The sequence below is a fragment of the Dermacentor andersoni genome, chromosome 10 (assembly GCF_023375885.2).
Source record: "Dermacentor andersoni chromosome 10, qqDerAnde1_hic_scaffold, whole genome shotgun sequence".
In the NCBI taxonomy this organism is placed as follows: domain Eukaryota; kingdom Metazoa; phylum Arthropoda; class Arachnida; order Ixodida; family Ixodidae; genus Dermacentor; species Dermacentor andersoni.
Window position 1 is genome coordinate 74,044,536 of NC_092823.1, and position 19,567 is coordinate 74,064,102.

A 19,567-nucleotide genomic window follows, 5' to 3' on the forward strand; every position below is an offset into this window, starting at 1 on the left:
TTTATTCCTAACCTTATCTTTTTTTAATCCTAAACTTCAATGAGGCCTCAGTAATTAGTTACCTATCACACGCTGAAGGCAGTGCCTTCCTGTCCTTGAGCTTATCTTTCAGTTCCTAACTGGAAGGTGCGTTGCACAGTGGTATCGTAGAACACTTTTAACAGCAGAGCTGTTCAAGTTTTTAGTTCCGCCGCGGAGTGTTACCAGAAAACTCAGCTCAGCTATGCGCCGCCTCGTGTTGCCTAGCAACCACCTGTGAGAGCACCGAGCCACGTAACCTCCTAGCACCCCACGCACATAGGGCGAAGTCATGAGTTCACAGGCGAGTAAAAGCTTGGAACAGCCAGCGTGGCAGCAAACCTCTCGCCTCCTCTACTCCATGTATATGTGCTCTTACCATCGGAAGACTGAAGTCCGTATGCCCGAAGAAGAAGCGACTTACCAGGAAGAGCACCATACTGCCAAGCGAGAAGTGATGGGTTGCCGCCGAGCTGATCCGGAACACAATGCCGAAGCTGCTGCTGAGAAGAGGCAACGCTGAGTCGAGGATCTCGAGTTTTAGTCCAGCGAACGCGAGAGTCGGCACCTGAATGCTCGACGCCGCCAAGAAAGCAGTCCCGGCCTGCGACTGCTCGAGAACTTCCAGCGTGAAGCCTGCCGCGACAACTTAGCAAAACCTAGCATAACCTCACAAAACTTAGAAACAACTTAGCCAAGCCTACCATAACCTCACAAAACCTAGAAATGATTTAGCCAAGCCCACCAACTTAGCAAAACCTAGCATACCCTCGCAAAGCCTACAAACAACTTAGGCAAGCCATGTAAAGATAGGTGATTCGCTGTTGACTCCAGCCTTGCACAACTAGTGCAAAATGCGCATGCCTTTTTTACTTTTTGGTTTCTTTACTCTGATGTACTGATACTTCAGTGAATTCATGGCTGATTGCATGCACACTTGAACATCCATATGTGTTTTTAGTGAAAAACGAAAGGCACAATTTGTAATTATTTGTTGTTGACCTGATCATCTTGTTTCCAGCTTTAGCGAGGGTGGCAGTATGGAGAACGCTGGAATGATGAAGCTAAGACCCATCCAAAGTTCAAGCCATGCAATCTGCTGACCGACTATGTAAGAAACACTTACTGTGCTTCGTGCTTTCTTTGTCCTTTAGAACATTTGTTGATGTTTGGTCTGGGAAATATACAGCTGACTTAGTTCTGTGTTAAACTATTCGTGCTGCCATAGGTAGTAAACTTACAATTTAGCTTGCAGATTAAAAACTTGGCATTACAATCAGATCGGCCAGTACAGTACAGTCTAAAATACCAAGAATACGACATAAGTCTTACTTTAAGTTTCTTTATTAATTTATCTATTTATTTATTTAAGACTGTCACTAACCTTTATGGCAGCTGAAGCAGGAGGGATTACAAAATTCACAATCAAAGTACACATCAACACCTTAAAGCAAACCAAGGTACAGAAAGCAAAGGTGCAGCACCGTTGGAGCAGTACGATGTCCATATGTCAAACATAGAAAAATAGTAAAAATAGTACGAACTGCAATATGCTACAATTTTAAAGCTGCCACAAAATGAACAAATGTCTTTACTGAAATCGCTCACATACAGGAATGCAGGGACGACTTCAAATAATTCGAACCTGCCACGAAAAAAAAATCACTATTAAGAAATAAGTGGAAAAGCCTTAATTAAATATTTCTAATATTTACGAATATAATGTCATGTTGTTAATTTCTAATTTAATAAGTAATAGTTGTTGATTCAATGCTGCTGACGCATGTGTGTTTGGCTGAAATCATCTTTGTTTTTATGGCCTACACAGTGTAGGGGTCGAGGTGCACTTCGGGATGAAAAAACTTGTGAAGTTTTATTTTACATTATTTACTGTGAGAAGTCAATGAACAGTCGTACAGTAATTCCGGGCCGGCAGCAACTCGGACGCTGCGGCCCGCGGCAAGAAGTTCGAGAGAGGTCAATAAGGGAATGCTCTGGGAATCTCTCGAATGCTCTTGCTGCTCCCGGTCTACGTCTTTTAAGCCCTTCGATGACTGGAAGACGCGTCATGTTCGGTCAATGGGAGAGTCCGCTCAGATGCCGTCATTTTCGGCCAACGGTACGCGCCCGAGCGGTGGTGTCCCACCCGGCGGCTCCCTGCGGTCTTGGCTTGCTGACTTACGATGACGACTTACGCACCGTCACAAAGGCGGACGGGGGGGGGGGGGGGTGCGACGCTTGCGCCCCAAGTGTCCGAGGGCCCCCTACTCCCGGCGGTATGGCCTCGCTGGCTTGCAAATGCCCTCTTCAAAGGTGGCCGGTGCGACGTTGCCAGGCCGTTCCGGTACATCACAGCCGTCCGGCTGTCAACGGCGCATTACCCCCGTCAGGCCGTCACGGCACAATACCGCTGTCAGGCCGTCCCGGCACAATACCGCCGTCTTGGTTCGGGACCCAGTTTACTTCCAACAGTGCCGGGCTATCCCTTCGCTTTCTGGAAGAGTCAAGCAGTGAATAGGTAACGGCGGCGTACGAAGTGGGGGCCTTCAACTTGTTTGCACGTGCGCTCCTCTGGAATGTGCTTTCCTTGTTTCTGCGCTTCTCAATTAGCTGTGCTTCGATTCGATGTGGTCTTGGGGAACTCGAATAGGGCTCAGAAAAAGGTCCCGTATCTAACAGATTGTCCTCGCCCAGAAAGTTCTGAATTGCCTGTGAACTCGATTCGCTGGCCATGAGGAACGCTGAAAGAACCTGCAGGGTACTGGGGTCGAGCCTCGTTTGACGAACTTCGGGATCCTGGGCCCTGGAGAACATACGTTAAACAAACAAAACAACACAGCACTGCACCACGCGTAAACGCAGGCTCTTCACCCCTGACTCGCCAGGCTATTACTTCAAAATCAAACCTGATCTTTTATTTCCCCAATTTTATCAAAGCAGTTCCAACCACCCTTCCAAACCGCTATCCATTTCTCCCCGAATGCCGAAAAGACCAGAGTACTATTGTTATAGCAAAACAAAGGGGCGTTGACGTTGCAAACCACAAATGAAAACAGCCGAACATAACTTAAGTGGCCTAACTACACGAACAGCATGTTTCCAATCTATCGCAGTGGCGTACTTATCGCACGTATTGGTGCCACTGAACAATCTGGTCAACCTCACAAGTACGTAATCACAAGCGCACTAGCCTTGTGGTCACTAAACAGAACGCGTACTTGCGTTGTAGGCAAACTTTTCATTTACGCTTACACACGTTTCTTCCCTGAAAGTCCTACCGGACATGTGACTTAAACGAACAATTAAACTTGCGGGACTTACACACTCCGCAGAACCCTTAAAATAATGCGTCCTTTAATAACTCGTTTCACGCATACTTATCAAAGAAGTCAGAATACGGCTGCCCTCAACACACGAGCAACCCAGTCATAAATCTGCTTCCTTACGTCCACACAGGACACGCGCGAATGGAACTAAGAACGCTTCTCGGTGCAAATCATGCACTCACTGAAAACCCACGCGCTTAACCTTAGAAAAAAACACATAAAAAAGAAGCTTAACTAAAACACACGCGCGTTATGATAGGCCCCTCACCGATAACCTTGACCCTCAGGTTACTCACACACAAAAAAAGAAAGCCTATTTACTCATTGACTAACACTGGCGAGACTACATGTTTACACAAACCTCATCTTTCAAATCTCGGAGCTTCTCAAACGAAAACACAAACAAAGCTCAAACCTTACACATTGAAAGAAATCCTAGTCTCAATTCGCGAAAACCTTCCGATGCTCAAAATAAAAAACAAAACACTTCACTTCTACAGAAGCGCTCTTGGCCTCCGTTTCCAAACGCTTATGTCTGACTCATACTTTGAGCCGTACCCGAGGTGGTCGCGGTTTGAAAGCTACTCTGGCTGCCGAGGAACAACAAAACGGCTGACTCACTATCAGCTCCCTCAAGACATTACGGTCTTCTGCCAATTTGCATCCTGGCGCCTCGCGTTCCTCACAAACTCGATTGACCGCTTCGCTACTCCCCACCTGGACTCGTCCTGCCACCTTGCGCTTCTTCGTACTGCACGCTGAGCTTTGAAAAGAACACCGGAACGACGAGGAGTTTAACTGCCCCGTGCCCTTTGTCCGCGTCCGTGGAGAACATGCTTCGCGGTCCCCCTTTGAGCTGTGGCTCGAACGTTTTGGATGCGTCAACATCGTCCGTGACGACCGCACCTTTTTCCTCGCGCCCTGCCCTTTGGGTTTCTCGCCATCTTTGGCGGCGCTACATTAGTTACCGTCTTTCGGTCTTTATCCCGCTTCTTTTTACGGCGCTTTCTCTTTGCACTCGCTTTCATGTCGCCTTCTCATTCCTCGTGCTGGCCGGTACACATTTCGTCGGCCCAGATCGGTCTCTTACCCGCACAGTCTGAGTGATTTACATTTAAGTCTACTCTCACTTTGCCTCGACTGGCGGACAGCCCCACCGACTCTGGCATAATGCAGCAGGCTATACTCGAGTTATGCAACTCGCACTCTTGCGAACTGCCCTCTACTGCATTGCCCAGCTCATGCTCTGTATCGGCACGCAGCCCGTGGGCATCGATCGCTGTCTCACGCGCACAGTCCGAATGATTAATAACTGAATCATCCCTATCTTGGCTATCTAGACTGGCGGAGAGCTGCACCGATCCCTGAATAATGCAGTTCTATTCTCTTGAGCTACGCAGCTCGCAATCCTGAGAATTACCCTCAACTGCATCGCTCAGCTCGCACTTCACTTCTGCACGCAGATCTGGCTCTACATGGGTGCTCGCGTCTGTCGGGTCAGCAGTACCCTTTTCTTCGCTAGCAACCTCGCTAACATTACAAGCGACGCACACGCGCGGTAACTGTGCCAATTTGTTTGCAGCTGGCCTAGCTGTCTCTACAGTAATCTGTTGGCACAGCACCTCGTCGCTCTCCTTGCGGCCTTTAACAGCCTCTGTTGCCACTAAGGCATCGTTAGCAGCTAGCCTTTTCCCTTCACTTATGAATCTGCAGCCAATCTCACAGGCACTACTCTTCTCGTCGGCTTTTGGCGAAAAGCCGCTCGATGCTGCCTCATTCTTTTGCTCTGTACTACCTACAGAATTCTCAGACAGCTGTTGTCGCTGTGCCATTAACTGATCACAGTACTGTATCTCTTTCATCAGTGCTGCCTTCTCTCTCTCATACTTTTGCTCACGCTCACGCTTACGTTCCTGATACGTTCGCGTTCATTCTCACGTTCGTGACTCTCACACCTAAGAGTAAGTTCTTGAAGCTCGCGCTTCCATTTATTCTCGCGTTCTTCACGCTTATGCTCACTCTTACGTTCACGACGCTCACGCTCACGTTCACGACGCTCACGCTCCCGTGGTTCCTGTATCACCTCCCAAGCAAGCTCAATACTTTTGTCATCATTGCCACTATCTTGAATCGCTTTTATGATAGCTGGCGTTTTCATCTGTTCGTCCGCCTCAACTCCCAAGTCATCGCACACCAACAACAAGTCTAACCTCGTCAACCTTCTGAGATTCATGGCAGCTGCCCCGACTGTTGGTTAGAGCTGTTTTCATTATTTAATTTGTGCAAATACACAAAGCATCAAATTCCCAATTCCCAGAACTATCAAAATGAACACACAACATTTGAGTCTGGCGAATCAAAAGGAAAAAAACCACGTGCTCCCTTACGGTTGCAGCACCCTGCCATCCGGTTCATTTGTCCGCTGTTCCCGGTTCCTCAGAACTCCCTGGGTCGAAGGCTCTCTCTTCTTCGCTACTCCCAGTTTCTTCGGACCTCTTTCGACGAAGGCTCTCTCTTCTTCGCTCTTCCCGGTTCCTTAGTATCTCTCTCGACGAAGGTTGATCCGTAGCGCTGCCACCAGCTGTTGCATTCGGAGGCGATCCCACCGCTGCCAACCAGCTGTAGGGGTCGAGGGGTCTTCGGGATGAAAAAACTTAGGAAGCTTTATTTGACATTATTTACAGTGAGACGTCAATGAACAGTCGTACAGTCATTACGGGCCGGCAGCAATTCGGACGCTGCGGCCCGCGGCAAGAAGTTCGAGAGAGGTCAATCAGGGAATGCTCTGGGAATCTCTCGAATGCTCTTGCTGCTCCCGGTCTGCGTCTTTTAAGCCCTTCGATGACTGGAAGACGCGTCATGTTCGGCCAATGGGAGAGTCCGCTCAGATGACGCCATTTTCGGCCAATGGTAGGCGCCCGAGCTGTGGTGTCCCACCCGGCGGCTCCCTGCGGTCTTGCCGTGCTGACTTACGACTGACTGACGCACCGTCACAAAGGCGGAAGGGGGGGGGGGGCGACGCTTGGGCCCCAAGTGTCCGAGGGCGCCCTACTCCCGGCGGTATGGCCTCGCTGGTTTGTAAATGCCCTCTTCGAAGGCGGCCGGTGCGACGCTGCCAGGCCGTCCTGGTACATCACAGCCGTCCGGCTGTCAACGGCGCATTACCGCCGTCAGGCCGTCACGGCACAATACCGCCGTCAGGCCGTCCCGGCACAATACCGCCGTCAGGCCGTCCCGGCGCAATACCGCCGTCTTGGTTCGGGACCCAGCTTACTTCCAACAGTGCCGGGCTATCCCTTCGCTTTCTGGAAGAGTGAAGCAGTGAATAGGTAACGGCGGCGTACGAAGTGGGGGCCTTCAACTTGTTTGCACGTGCGCTCCTCTGGAATGTGCTTTCCGTGTTTCTGCGCTTCTCAATTAGCTGTGCTGCGATTCGATGTGGCCTTGGGGAACTCGAAGGGGGCTCAGAAAAACGTCCCGTATCTAAGAACAGGAAAAGGAACGCTACCGGGACCCCATTCGAGAGCTGCTCAAGGCTCTCCTGGCATTCGGTTGGAAGCTGCAGCTAAGCGACTTTGCAGCAACGCTCCCATTGCAGCTCTAAGCGTGATTTCCTTTGAAACTAATTTGGGTTAGCTGCTCAACACTTTTCTTTTTTGGTTACGTGGTACATAATTTCTGCAATATTAGCAGCTTGCGATAATATTATATGCAGTAATATACGGTAATAGATGCTTAGTCAGTTAATCAATTTAGAAAACAAGCTGCATTTTCTAGTTACGACTGCTCAAAGCTAAGGATGAAGAGATGTCAATGAAGAAAGAGAGCGGTTACTCTATAGATGAGATTCCGTACAGTATGAAAGCTAATAACAATTACGTTTTAGTTTGAGGCACTCATACTAAAATTGGTAGTTGCTAGCGGCATGAAGTCAGCAAGTTGCCCGGGGCGTTTTTGTATTTAACATAGGTTTGTCAGTTGAGGTGCCAAGCTTACCAAAGTTATGTTAATGGATTTAGTCTGATTGCCCTGTGGCAATTCGCGTAAAATAAATACGCCGAGCTTTCTACAGCAGTCAGCATCATTCATGATTTCGGCCGATAAATATCTTTGTAGACGACATTGTAGCCATTAGCATGGCTGCATAACAGAATGACCACTTTAGACTGAACACCACAAAGCTCGAGGACAAGACTTAAGTCCTTTCTAGGCCAACAGTTTTTTAGCACACCCCTCTGCTGTATGAGGATCATAGTTAGGTTGGTCTCCCGATATGCCACCCAACATTTGTTCCAGATTTGCGATAATCATACAGGACCCTTTCATTTAAAAAGTAAATTTTGTTGATAATGTCGTAATGGTAAGCGTGGTGCGTGCACTTATTCATTTTCACCTCTTTTTATTTCTCTCTTTTGCTCACGCAGCAAGCCCAGTCACCAATGGACTACATGCAAACACCTGTGGATATGTCAACACAGACACTGTACAAAGATATGTTGGTAAGCAGAAGGCGCCCTTATTCACAGGCCCCTTCTATGTGTTTTCTTGTTTTTATTGCAATAGCCGTTATAGTCACTGTCACTTTTCTGTCACTTTTTATCACTTTTGACAAGTTGAGGTCATTATGAACCCATAAAACGTTAAGGCTCTGGTGACATGTGAACAAGATGGGCCCCTGAAATGCCAGTAAGCTTGGTGATGTGGGAGTCGACTTGAATATGAGCGCGACTGAGTGCCGGTAAAAGTGAGTGGAAGGGGCTATGAAGGCAAGTGAGTGTTAGGAAGTAAGCTCAATCTCAATAAATAGAACTCAAAGCAACCTGAAAAATTGTTTGAATATAACAGAGTCAGAATTAGAAAAAACTCATTGAACAAATAATTTACATTTGCACTGAGCTAGCACGAGTGACTAGTTTTGGAAGTGTGGCTTCACAGTGTGACTAGTTCTGGAAGTGTGCTGCCGTGAGGCCACGGGAAAAATTTTTACAGCTGTGAAGCCAAACCTCGACACAATATTCACGTATAACTCTTACTTCAACTGTATTGTTCAATATGAAAAATTTTTATGCAGCTTATACGTGCAGAAATATGGTACTTGCAATGAGTGACAGGAGCAGCAGCTGGTGCGGATTCGCACAGCCGGGTCGAAAGCATCGCTGTGTGAGTTTGCATGCTGCTGGAAGCACGGTCAGTTGGTCTGAGAGCACAGTCGGCAAGAAACGAAAAATTAGTTTTTGCATTGTATGTCTCTCGTCGGCCTGTGAACGCTACCGTGTTGGTCTTCTTATGGTGAAAAGATGCCAGAGGGATATCTGAGTCGATCAGGTTAATGCGGAAATTTCCTGAACCAGGCAATATCGTCAACCCTAGAAGTCACTGAAAAACGATGTGTCACTTGTCAGTCTCTGCTGTTTCAGCTTTGCTGCTCCTTGCGCCTGCTGTATCTAGAGCTGCATCCAAAGTCTTCATTATGGCAACAATAATGAAGTGCATATTTACCCAAGAAATGCATGATATTCCCATCCCTTCTCTTCCCGCAGTGCTGTCTCTGTAGAATTGTGTTCGAATTTTAATGTTCCCATGTTGGCAACTATGTATAAATGATACACGATGCTACAAAAGCTTGCTACTTTTAAGCGAATTAGAGCTTATCCCTTTTGTAAAACATTTCTAACTGTGGAGATTTCTGAAGCATACATTTCTCGCTCTCTATTTGTCTTGTTGACCTTTCCTGCACAACTCTTCAAATTGCTTGTTACATTTCTTGCACCATAGTGCCTGTCATGATCATTGAATGTGGCAACCATTATTGGCCATTTTGTTTGCATGTGAGAGCAGAACATTCGTGAGTTTACGACAGAAAACCTTAGTCCACAGAAAAAACGGTTTACCACAGAAAAGATGTCCCTTAATTGTGAATGACCATACAAACGTTGTAGTGCTCTGTGCAAAACACGAGGAATGAATGAGCACGATTGTGATGGCAAAAGGAGGGTATTACAGCAATCAGGATTGGAAAGACGTGCATTTTTTTTATTGCAGATATTAAAGGGTCCTCTTGACGTGCAATATAATATAATATTCAATAACTTAAGATAGGTTTCAATTGCCATACTTCGAAATCTTTTCAGACAATGTCTGAGCGGCTGGCCGAGAACACGCACGACATCTGGGCAAAGAAAATGAAGGAGGACCTGGACGCTATCGGTGTGTATTGAATCTACAGTTCTCTCGCATCACGTTTCTTGAAGTTTTTTTATAGATATTTAAAGGTTCTTATTGAGATATCTGTTCTGAAAAATGTAAGCTGTGAACTCATGTTTTGTTATTGCCGTGTGCGCAGGTGGTGGCATACATGCACAGCTGGTGCCATATGACCTGCTCACTGACCGGGAGAAGCACGAAAACCGAGACCGTGCGCAAGAGTTCCTCAAGTTTCTTCAGTATGAGGGCTACCGTGTTTCAAGGCAAGTCACGGAAGATGTGCAAACACAGGGCACCATTGAACTTCCTACAGCCATGGAAAAGTTTTAGGCTGTCTTTAAATGGGTGGGTGGGGGGTATTACAGTTTAGGGAATACCGGGCTATTACAGGGAATTGTACGAACAGCCTATTTGGTGGTGCCATCTTGTGGTGCGGAGAACAACCACACAAAAGACAGCTTTCTTACAGTGGCATATGATATTGTACTTAACTGCTGGCGTAAAGTGCGGGCGGCAATGTGTCTGCTAATATGGCGTCCTTCACTGTTTTCCTTTTAGAAAAACACTTGAGTAAAACAGAAGTGCATCCAACATGTCGTAGCTGAACAAAGTGTCACAAGACACCGCTACCAGCATTGCTACTGCCATGCACACATCTGCTTACCAGGTCTTCCACAAAAATATATGTTTATTGACAAGCTAAAACTATCTATTCAAGCTTCTTCCATAGCTTTCAGGGACCTGCACTATATTCGCTGGTGGTTAAAGCAACCTTGCAACTGATGCCGAGTTTTGACGTGTTTTATAAGCTTTCTCTCCGTGTCGAGCTTGGTGAAATTTAGTCGCACATTTATGGGAATTGCTTCTTTGTCTTTTGCAGCAAGGCCCTGCGTCGCCGTGAACGGGGAGGTGCCCCGAGCGAGGAGCTGCAAGCCCCCAGGCAAGGCCAGGAACGCCGCTTTGCCAGCTCCCTGCTGGAGAAGCTGCTGCAGTACCTGGACATGGCCGCGATAAACCTCAAGGTTCTGAGGCTCAGCGTGCCCTTCAGCCACGGGACAAGCTTCAAGACCTCCAGCCGGGACGTGAAGTTCTTCAGCATGGTGGGTAGAAGAAGGGAGCCTTACGCCGTTCTCTATTCTTCTTACTCGAAGCCATTTACTCCGCGTTTTCACTGTCTGTGTATCCAATCACCCATAACAGAAATACACTTGACTTTTGTTATTTCAACCAGTTAACTTGATCCCAACCGAAGGGCCCGGCCGGTGCCCATGAATTTATTGGGCCCAAACTTTTGTTATTTCGATCCTAAATTTAGCCTCAGTGGATAATTCGAACTTCAAAACTCAGCATGCACATGATTGGGCCCTATGGTGTCCCAAATAGTGATGCAGTTAGTGGCAGCATCTGTTTCAGCAGAGCTTAGGGGACAGTGACCGTATTGAATACATATTGTCTATTGTTTAAAGTGCCTATTTTCTGCCTACGCTAGGAGAATTCAAGCGAGAACCATAGCTAACTATGTATGGAAATGGGAGTTATCTGATTATAATGTGAGCCTTTTTCTCCCTAACAATATTGGGCAGGAAATTGTGTGATCAGTGCAATCGGTGCAACCAAAACCACCTTTGCGTTGCTCCTATGCTTTTCTGCATAACAGGTTTGCATAGCGGCAAAGCTACTCTTAAGTAGTCAAGTGGCAAGGCTGACTTTACGAAATCATGCAACACCCTTGCCAGGTTTCTTTTCTTTGCTAAAAATTAAATGATTTCTACTTTGTTTAGGAGCTTTAATGTAATTTCAATGTTTGTTTACTGCTTTTCGCACATATAAAGTGAGTACATGCTTGATTCGGGTGCGTCTTAGTATCGGGCAAATGCTGCCAGATGAATCGGCAATGTTTTCTGGCACTTTTTCTGCATCTTGTTTAACTTGACCCATCAGATAATCAAATCAATTTTGTAGGTACCATGAAGGTCGAGTTAACGATAGTCTACCGTATTGTGCATATATAGGAGCCGGTCCAAGGGTTTAACCACCTTACGTGATACCTCCTTTGCAAGTACAATGAGAGAAACGCCTAGAATAAAACAGCGCAAATGCATATGTAACCGTATCAAAGTACATCAATTTAATGAGGTGACGCAAAAAAATGTTCACAGGCAGACGGGAATAGTCATGGACAAAAATGTTTTAATTTTCTCTTAAACATTTCTAAGGAAGTTACGTATGTCGTCTGTGGTTGTTAGGGACCCCACATCATTGCACTAAATAAGCACATGACCCATTGGTAGCACTATACCTGCTGGGGTACTTCTGTGCATTCCATTTAAAGTGGGTGTGCCCATGGGTGTGTCCTTTTGAATGTGGATGCCCTGTTATGCGCACAACATAGCATAGAAAGGTCAGCTAAACTGGAAGTGTCACCTGACCTCTGCACGAATTTGTGGACTGAATTGCCACAATGTGTTGCTGATTGCAGAATGTCTTTTTGGATGCACAGACGTTGAAGCTGCTTGCTCATGTTCTATCAATGCTTTTTTAGGAGAAATGGAAAGCGAACCTTCGTATCTCTACTACACTGTCTGGTTTGAAAGTTTCAACTTCACAGAAAGATGCACAATACAGCAAAGGAGAATCGGGGAGGGGGTTCAATTCTGCTTGCTTGGCTCTTACTGAACTGCTGTCCAGAGGATACGCCAAGGTAGTCATAATGGAAGTCAGCACTGTGGCTCATAAATTCCAACCCAGCAGTTGGTGTCGTGGTGTTATCAGTAAACAATCTGCATGTTACACTTCCATTTGGCAGGAGTGGCAAGCTGCCCAGATTTTGACGATAGCCTAGTAACACAAGACGAGGGATAAAGAGCACATCACAGCATGCATGCGGTCTCTCGCGCATGCGTGTTTGTGTGTTTATCAGATTTTACTGAGAAATTCTGTCATACTTTGTTTCTTATTCATCCAGGTGGTGTTGCCATTGATGGAGAAGGTGTTTCTGGCTCACTGGTCATTCATCCTGATGTCACCGACCGCCACTTCCACAGTTGGCAGAAGGAGATGGTCGCAAGGTGGGTTGACGTTGACGGCATGGTGGGTCTTGAATGTGGGCGGAGCTCCTTGGTGATCATAATGCTGCTTTGGGCTGCTCTCTTGTTCGTGTTCGAAAGGCCGACGTTCGGTTTCACCTCATGCAATTGCCCTGGATTGACCTATGCCGCGACACCGGCGCGACCTGGGCAATTGCAAGAGGTCAAACCGAACGTCGGCTTTTCGAACGTGTACAAGATAGCGGCCCTGGATAATGGTTTTGCTCATGCTTTGTTAAGGAGATTGATCCGTAACAACTAGCTCAATTTGACGTACTTCTAAATGGAGAAGGGTAAATATTTTACTGTTGTTCATACAGCTTTGGCAGGGCTACAAGAAGTGAGAGCATATAATAAATGTGAGAGTATTAACCACTTGTGGGCAAATACAACTTTGCATTATCGTGTGTTTGTCTCTTTTATCTACATGCTTGCTGTAATTTCTTAAACTTCTGTTTTGGCATTATCGATTAGTGGACGCGCTCTGTGGTAGATGCTCAAGTAAGAAAGTGTCGAGAGTCTTGTGTCTCCGACACAAGCCTTTCTTTTCACGTTGGAGACAGCGCGTAATGTCAGAGTGTAAACTGATCAAATGAAGTGAAAACCATTGATTACAATGTCCGTGTTTATTTGTTCATAAGCAGTTGAATAATTATTCAGTATAATTAATGCCAGATAATTTGAAAACTGGTCTTGTCAACTGTTGTCAATTGCTGTCAACTCTTGTCAATTTACTGTTGTAAAGCATTTTATCACTAGCAATATTGTTCAAAAGGCCACTGTATTTTTTGTACATTCTCAGACTGTCGTCTTTTTTCAGACCTATTTTTTGGCAGGAACCACTGGCTCAAGAACAATGTTAAAGAAGCTAAACAAGTATACACTTGCGTGGCGGATCTGTTCAACACTTGGAACAAGTCTCAGGTGACTGTCACTAATACTTTTGTTAAAAAGCAGTCAAATTCATCCTTATTATATTGTTGTCTCTTCGTCGTGGATGCGTTGATGACTTGGAATTTGGTACTGAAGGGAACAGGATGTCAAAAGGTTTCAATTACCTGCCTTTTTTACATGATATAGTGGTGATGGGAATGTACCATATGTATGCAAGAACGGAAGTACAGCAGCACTGAACCAACTAACTTGTAAAATTAGACATCATGTGGAGTGGTTACATTCTGTAGATTGGCGCCTAAATGTTTAGCGATTATGCAATGCACATGCAGAAATTTTCTTTCTATACGTGCAGTACTTTCGGCAAGAGGAAGCCACCTTCATCTCCCAGCACGACATCGACAACATGGCGCTCATCATGCCCTCCAAAGGGCGTGGACGAGCCAGCGTTAAGACTGTAGACGCTGGCCAGGGCCACAAGAAGGTGGGCGGCATTTCGTGCAAGACTTGTGCATGACTTTTAAGATGCCTTGTTCACTTTGTCTCCCTAGACTGTTACGAAGAGATCTGAGTTCTGAGAAGAGCTTAGAAATACTCGAAATACCAACCTTATTATAACTAACATATACATATATACATTAGGGCCATTTGGTTTGTTGCTTTCTGGAAAGAACAGTGCAGAGTGCAGGAAAAGATGACAGTGATAAACAGCACCACTTTTAGAAGTCCTGTCTGCTCCTTCTGTGCAAAGACAGAGAAAGTCAAAGTACAGAAGAGTGGCTATGGTGTTGGGATGCTGAGCACGAGGTCGCGGGATTGAATCCCGGCCACGGCGGCCGCATTTCTATGGGGGCGAAATGCGAAAACACCCGTGTACTTAGATTTAGGTGAACGTTAAGCCCAGGTGGTCTAAATTTCCGGAGTCCCCCACTACGGTGTGCCTCATAATCAGAAAGTGGTTTTGGCACGTCAAGCCCCATAATTAATTTTCTTTAGGGTACACAAGACTGGAAGCGAAAAACACCAGTGCTGCCGTATCTCTTTCTGCCGCTCATTTTTTGCATTAAGAAAGACAGAAGGGCAGCCTAAAGAGGCAGAAATGGCCACCACTAATGTTTCTGTATTTTCTGTTGGTAGATTCTGCATGGGGGCATAATCGCCAGGTCCCACAGCCATTGTTTCCATCTACCTGCGGCTTCAGTTTGAAAAGAAACTCACAGAAAAGACGCACTAGGGGTGCCACTATGCTCGTTTATAAAACGTCTTTTCCTATATATCTTGTCTATTACTTTTTAATCTTTTAAGCAATACACTTTTACCAGATTAGGTAATGCTCTTATATATTCGCTATGGTTACTCTGTTCCTGATTCGTGTTACCAGGGTAAAATTAAGCTCTACACCAAGAGCAGACGCAGAAATCCCAGATGCCATGCCTGCAAAATGTATGCAATGTCTGCACTGTAATGTCTGCATAATCTTTGTGACATTGGAATTTGCTGCGGGCTTGTCTTCTCCTTGGCCCCATTTAATGCGGCACCGGTAACATGAATCCAGAACGCCAGGTTTAAGCCTATTGTGAGATGATGGGCTGTAGGACATGTTGTTGATGCCGTGATCTAGTAAGAAGGCAGACTTTGTTTCTCTGCAATGCCCGCGTGCGCATGCAGGAGAAGAGAAAGAAGCGCAATGGCAAGCGGGACAAGGACAAGGAGCTGGCAGCCAGCCTGGTGGTGGCCTGCCTCAGGCGCCTCCTGCCCGTAGGGCTCAACCCGTTCGCCGGCTGGGAGCAGGAGCTGGTCCAGCACGCCAAGGAGAAGTTCCTCAGCGTGAGTGGCCATCGCGGTTGACCGGTTTTGCTGCGGCTGACTGTGCTGTTGGTATCTAGAGTACGGCTTGCTCATGGTTCTTATTGGTCTACCCGGAGTTGGCGGCAGCCTCGCTTCTATGTCGTCTATGCGCGCCAGGTGCGCGGCAAGCATTTGTGTTATTTGCTCAGAGAGCTTAGCTACCGCGTTATTAAACATTTCGTTCATATGTGCCGTCTGTTTTGCAACACGTTCCTCGAGGCTCTTCTCGATGCTGTCTACTCGTTTCTGTAATTTCTCGTAACGGCCGCATCGCTGTTTCATGTCGGGTCTTGCGGGATCTAGTGCGATCCTTTTCGCGGTAACTGGACGATTATCTCGTTCATTTACCGTCTCCACCGAGCTACCCTCGTCATCCGTGTCCAACCCGGCCGGCTCAGGCCGAGATGCAGTCGGTGATCGAGGCATCGAGGACGGCGGCATCGTCGTGTGACGTTGCTGTGGTTGCTACGGTTGTGGAGCCTGGCCTTTCAATTTGAAATTTTCCTCTCTAAGGAGCGCATTTTCACGTTTAAGCTCGGCAATAATCGATTCTAACGGTTCAAGGCGTTGTCGCAGTACTCGCTATATCGCTCGCTCGAGCTCGTTCCCACCGCCGCCTCCGCCGCCGGGAGAAGCGGCGACCGCCGCCCAGCTCACCTGTTGCCCAGTGCGCCTGTGACTTTGTTGCTGCTGCCACGGCTGCTGCTGCTGACTTTGTTGATTGATGTGGCCGACAGCTGCGATGCCCGGACCGGCACCACCGCGCACCTTCGACGTGCTTTTCCGTCGCTGTGGCCGGTTGCGAGAGCGGGATCGGGATCGGGATTTTCCCACGCCGCCCTTTCCACCGCGGCTAGCCGAGCGTCCTCTTCGGCTGTCGGTGACTAAATGATGGTCTATCTCTGGGTAATTCAGGCAGTAGCATCTGTTGCCATTACAGTCGCTGCTGCTGATGTAACAGCTGCCGTACTCTGCAGCCACTTCTTCCTCTTGTCTTTTTCGTTCTATTTGGCAGCGCTTGACTATGTACGGGGTCTTGTATCGCGCCTTGCACCTGCGGTCTCCCGTGAAGTGTGCCTTGACGCACAGTCGAAAAGCGGCTTGCATCGATGGTCAGGCGGCGGATTGTTGCGTCCGCATCCACGGAAAATCTTGTCGTTGGGGTTGGAGCACATGTCGGCGCGGTGTCCCATCCTCCCGCACTCGTAGCATACGTCAATTTGCTTCCTGTAGAGGGAGCATCCGACGAGCATAGGTCCGTATTATAGGTATCGCGGTACGTGGAATCCGTCGAACAAAACGATTATGTTGTCTGTGTTGCCCATGCGCTTGGCGTGCAGCACACTGGGGTTGCGCTGCGTCACTAGATTAGCGATAACGTCTGCCGGGCTCTCGGTCTTTGTAATGTTCCTGATCAGGCCCTTGCAAGGCTCGAGTTAACGCTGAAGTGCAGCATTGTGATGGTTGCAGTAAGAACTTGAACAATGTTTTGTTCGTCAGTCTATGCTATTCCAAGGCTGCCGATGCTTGCATGTTGTGTCTAAAAATAAATTATGCTTATTAAAGTGCAATGTTATTCCACAGAAATGTGTGTGCTCAGGGGAGGCTTTTAAATATGTATGCGATACCCCCCCCCCCCCCCCCCCCGCCCAGCCCATCTTGTCTTATCTGCAGGACTTTTGCGAAGTTTAATGTTCAGAGATTGGTAGGTATGCACAGGCATTCAGGCGTGGTCAGAAGAAAAAGATTGTGCAGCGACCTTTGATGATGATTGCCAATGTAAGCAAATAGCACGAATGAATACACGAGCTAGCGAACGAAAATGTGACAGAGCCAGCTATAGAGAGAGATAGGAGGGAGCAAGAGAGTGCAAGCGAACGTTTTCCTTTCTAAGTCTGTCCATCTACCACTGAACACCAGTGGTACGCTGTTGTTCAGGGCACCAGGGACAAAAATAGCCAAAGAGCCAAAAAAAGCTACTTAAAAATGCATTATTTCATGCCCCAGACAATAGATTGGCGTAGTAAAAACCTGATACTTCAAAATTATCCAAATGTTTCAATTATTAGATTAATCATTTGCCTCTATAGCATAAGTGGAAATGGGGCAGAAATTTTCGCAAAATGTAGCCCTGACAAAACATGAAAATTATACCTAAGGTCAGCACGACTGAGCCTTGACAATGTGGTACAGCTGCTACTAATTTCGAGAGACAGGAATGTAATTGTGACTGTTAATTGCTGGAGGCCGTTTATGATAGTCAAGTTCTACCGCATGCCTTCCCATCCATTGCTGTATTGTCTCCAGACACGCGTATACATAAAACGAGTTCACTCATCTGTTTTCTGTGTTATTGTCCCTCCTACAGCAGCATACGGTATGCATGTGTTTTATGCTGTTCAAAGTTATTTATAGCTTGTGCCATCTGTAAAGGCAGAAAATCATCATGAGCTCACACACCGTTTATTACAAATTTTTTCCTGTGAACTTCTGGGACAAGTTCGTCATGAAAAGGTAAGAATGATTGTCTTTCAAAAGGCACCCTATTTTGTAAGCGGTGAGCCACTCTCAACGCATGGAGTGACGTCAGTACCACATAAATTCATATATCTTGTATTTTTGGCTAAGTACAAGCGCAAAAAAAAAATATATTTCACACCCAAAATAACTCTGACATTTCAAGATAAAGCCAATTTCTCTTCAAGAAGTTACTTTCCCGTAAGTGTTTATAAAATGTTTGCCTATATTAATAGACATTATTCCTTCTTACTCTCGATAATGCCGACAGATAGTACTACAACATTTTAAGGCATTCTGTATGCTTGTAACTGGGATGTTGAAAAAGTGGCAGTTAACTGCTTTGTGTGTTGCGGACGAACTACTTTTCCTCCGTGTCAATGCACTAGAGATGCCAAGGATGAATCACAGGCTTTGGTGAAATCCACATAGCCTCGTGCAAGCCTCCAAGATATCACAAAGCCACTTTATAATGAGCATTGATCTCTTTCCCAACAGGTGCATCAGAAGTACTCTGAGACGTACGACCCCGAGGCCCTTAGCAATGTGCTTGGCAGGGACAAGAGTGGATCCATATTTCAATAAAAGGACGAACGCAGCGGGCTGTTTTTTTTCTTTCTTCTTTATTAGAATATAAAACATACAGTCAAATAATGCTCAGCCCCGCAAAGCGATGATGCTTTTGAGCGGGACTGGGCAGTGCTCTGGCCCAAACCGCACAGTCTTGTGCTCTAAGAGCAGAGGAACAAGAGGAAGTGAGAAAAATAAAATGTACAATAGCAAAATATAAATTTCTTGTATGCGCCACAAAGAGTAACCTGTAGTCCGCGAAAGCACCGATGCTTTTATGCGGACCACTGTGTATTTGCCTTCAACAAAGAACAACCCAAGGACACATTTTCGAACCCTCCTCCCTTCCATGCCCTCACCCTGTTCCTTCATCGCTCGTCTAATTTCTTGTACTTGTTCCTGCACGAGCCATAGTTTAAGCAAATACATATTGCTACGGGATTACAGCAGCAAAATAAATGTACAGCAAATCCCTCTATTTCATCATATACAGTTGTCAATGTGTTGGAAAAGTAGCAGTCATCAAACACTATTGGAAAGTAAAAAAAGAACAAAATACACATAGAAAGAACACAATACTCTAGTCTGTTTTATACAATTACTAGCGAAAGTTAATCAGAAAATTCCTGCCACATGTTTTGCTTCTGCTATTCCCAGTCACTTGTCAGAACCGTGTGACGCACAAAATCTTTTATTTTCTTGAATGACAATACTTTGGGAACTTGTGTTTTATTGAAGTAGAACGGTAAATTAAATGGTCGCGTTCTTTTACCGTAGTGCGTGAATGCTTTAGCCCAAATGAATGTTTCAGTCGCACAGATCACGGGTTTTGACGTTTTTTGTTTTAAAGGATTCATCAAAATATTGCTTCGTAAGTATCACGGAGAGAAAAAGTTGTTTAACATCAAATATACTATGTTCTGCCATTAGATCACTGTGGTCGATGGAATTGCTGTTTGTTCCGTATGCAATATTATTCGTTATTTTTTGTATTATTCTATTTTACACGTTTAGCCTATATGGCGAAGCAATTCCGTAGATCGTAATGCCATATCGTAATATGGTTTCCCCTAGAGCTTTATATGCGAGTTTTCTTAACCGAAC

The 19,567-nt window shown here is 46.2% G+C and overlaps 2 protein-coding genes across 2 annotated transcripts in view; one reads left to right on the top strand and one right to left on the bottom strand.

Annotated features, from left to right (window-relative positions):
- LOC126544074 (ryanodine receptor-like) overlaps positions 1–19,567 on the bottom strand; it is a 318,567-nt gene that overhangs the window by 197,422 nt on the left and 101,578 nt on the right. The window lies entirely within an intron of this gene.
- LOC129388027 (ryanodine receptor-like) lies at positions 1,053–18,478 on the top strand. The gene is made up of 10 exons (XM_055077997.2): positions 1,053–1,129; positions 7,769–7,843; positions 9,476–9,551; positions 9,688–9,811; positions 10,429–10,648; positions 12,514–12,616; positions 13,455–13,558; positions 13,884–14,012; positions 15,197–15,355; positions 18,392–18,478. The coding sequence occupies exons 2-10, from the start codon at positions 7,784–7,786 to the stop codon at positions 18,476–18,478; spliced, it is 1,062 nt and encodes a 353-aa protein (XP_054933972.1). The 5' UTR covers positions 1,053–1,129; positions 7,769–7,783.

Excerpts from the sequence above, each read along its gene's own strand:
- LOC129388027 (XM_055077997.2), top strand. The coding sequence starts at position 7,784 with ATGGACTACATGCAAACACCTGTGGATATGTCAACACAGACACTGTAC. Across the intron at positions 10,649-12,513 it reads ACGTGAAGTTCTTCAGCATG|GTGGTGTTGCCATTGATGGA; the intron begins GTGGGTAGAAGA and ends TTATTCATCCAG. Across the intron at positions 12,617-13,454 it reads CAGAAGGAGATGGTCGCAAG|ACCTATTTTTTGGCAGGAAC; the intron begins GTGGGTTGACGT and ends GTCTTTTTTCAG.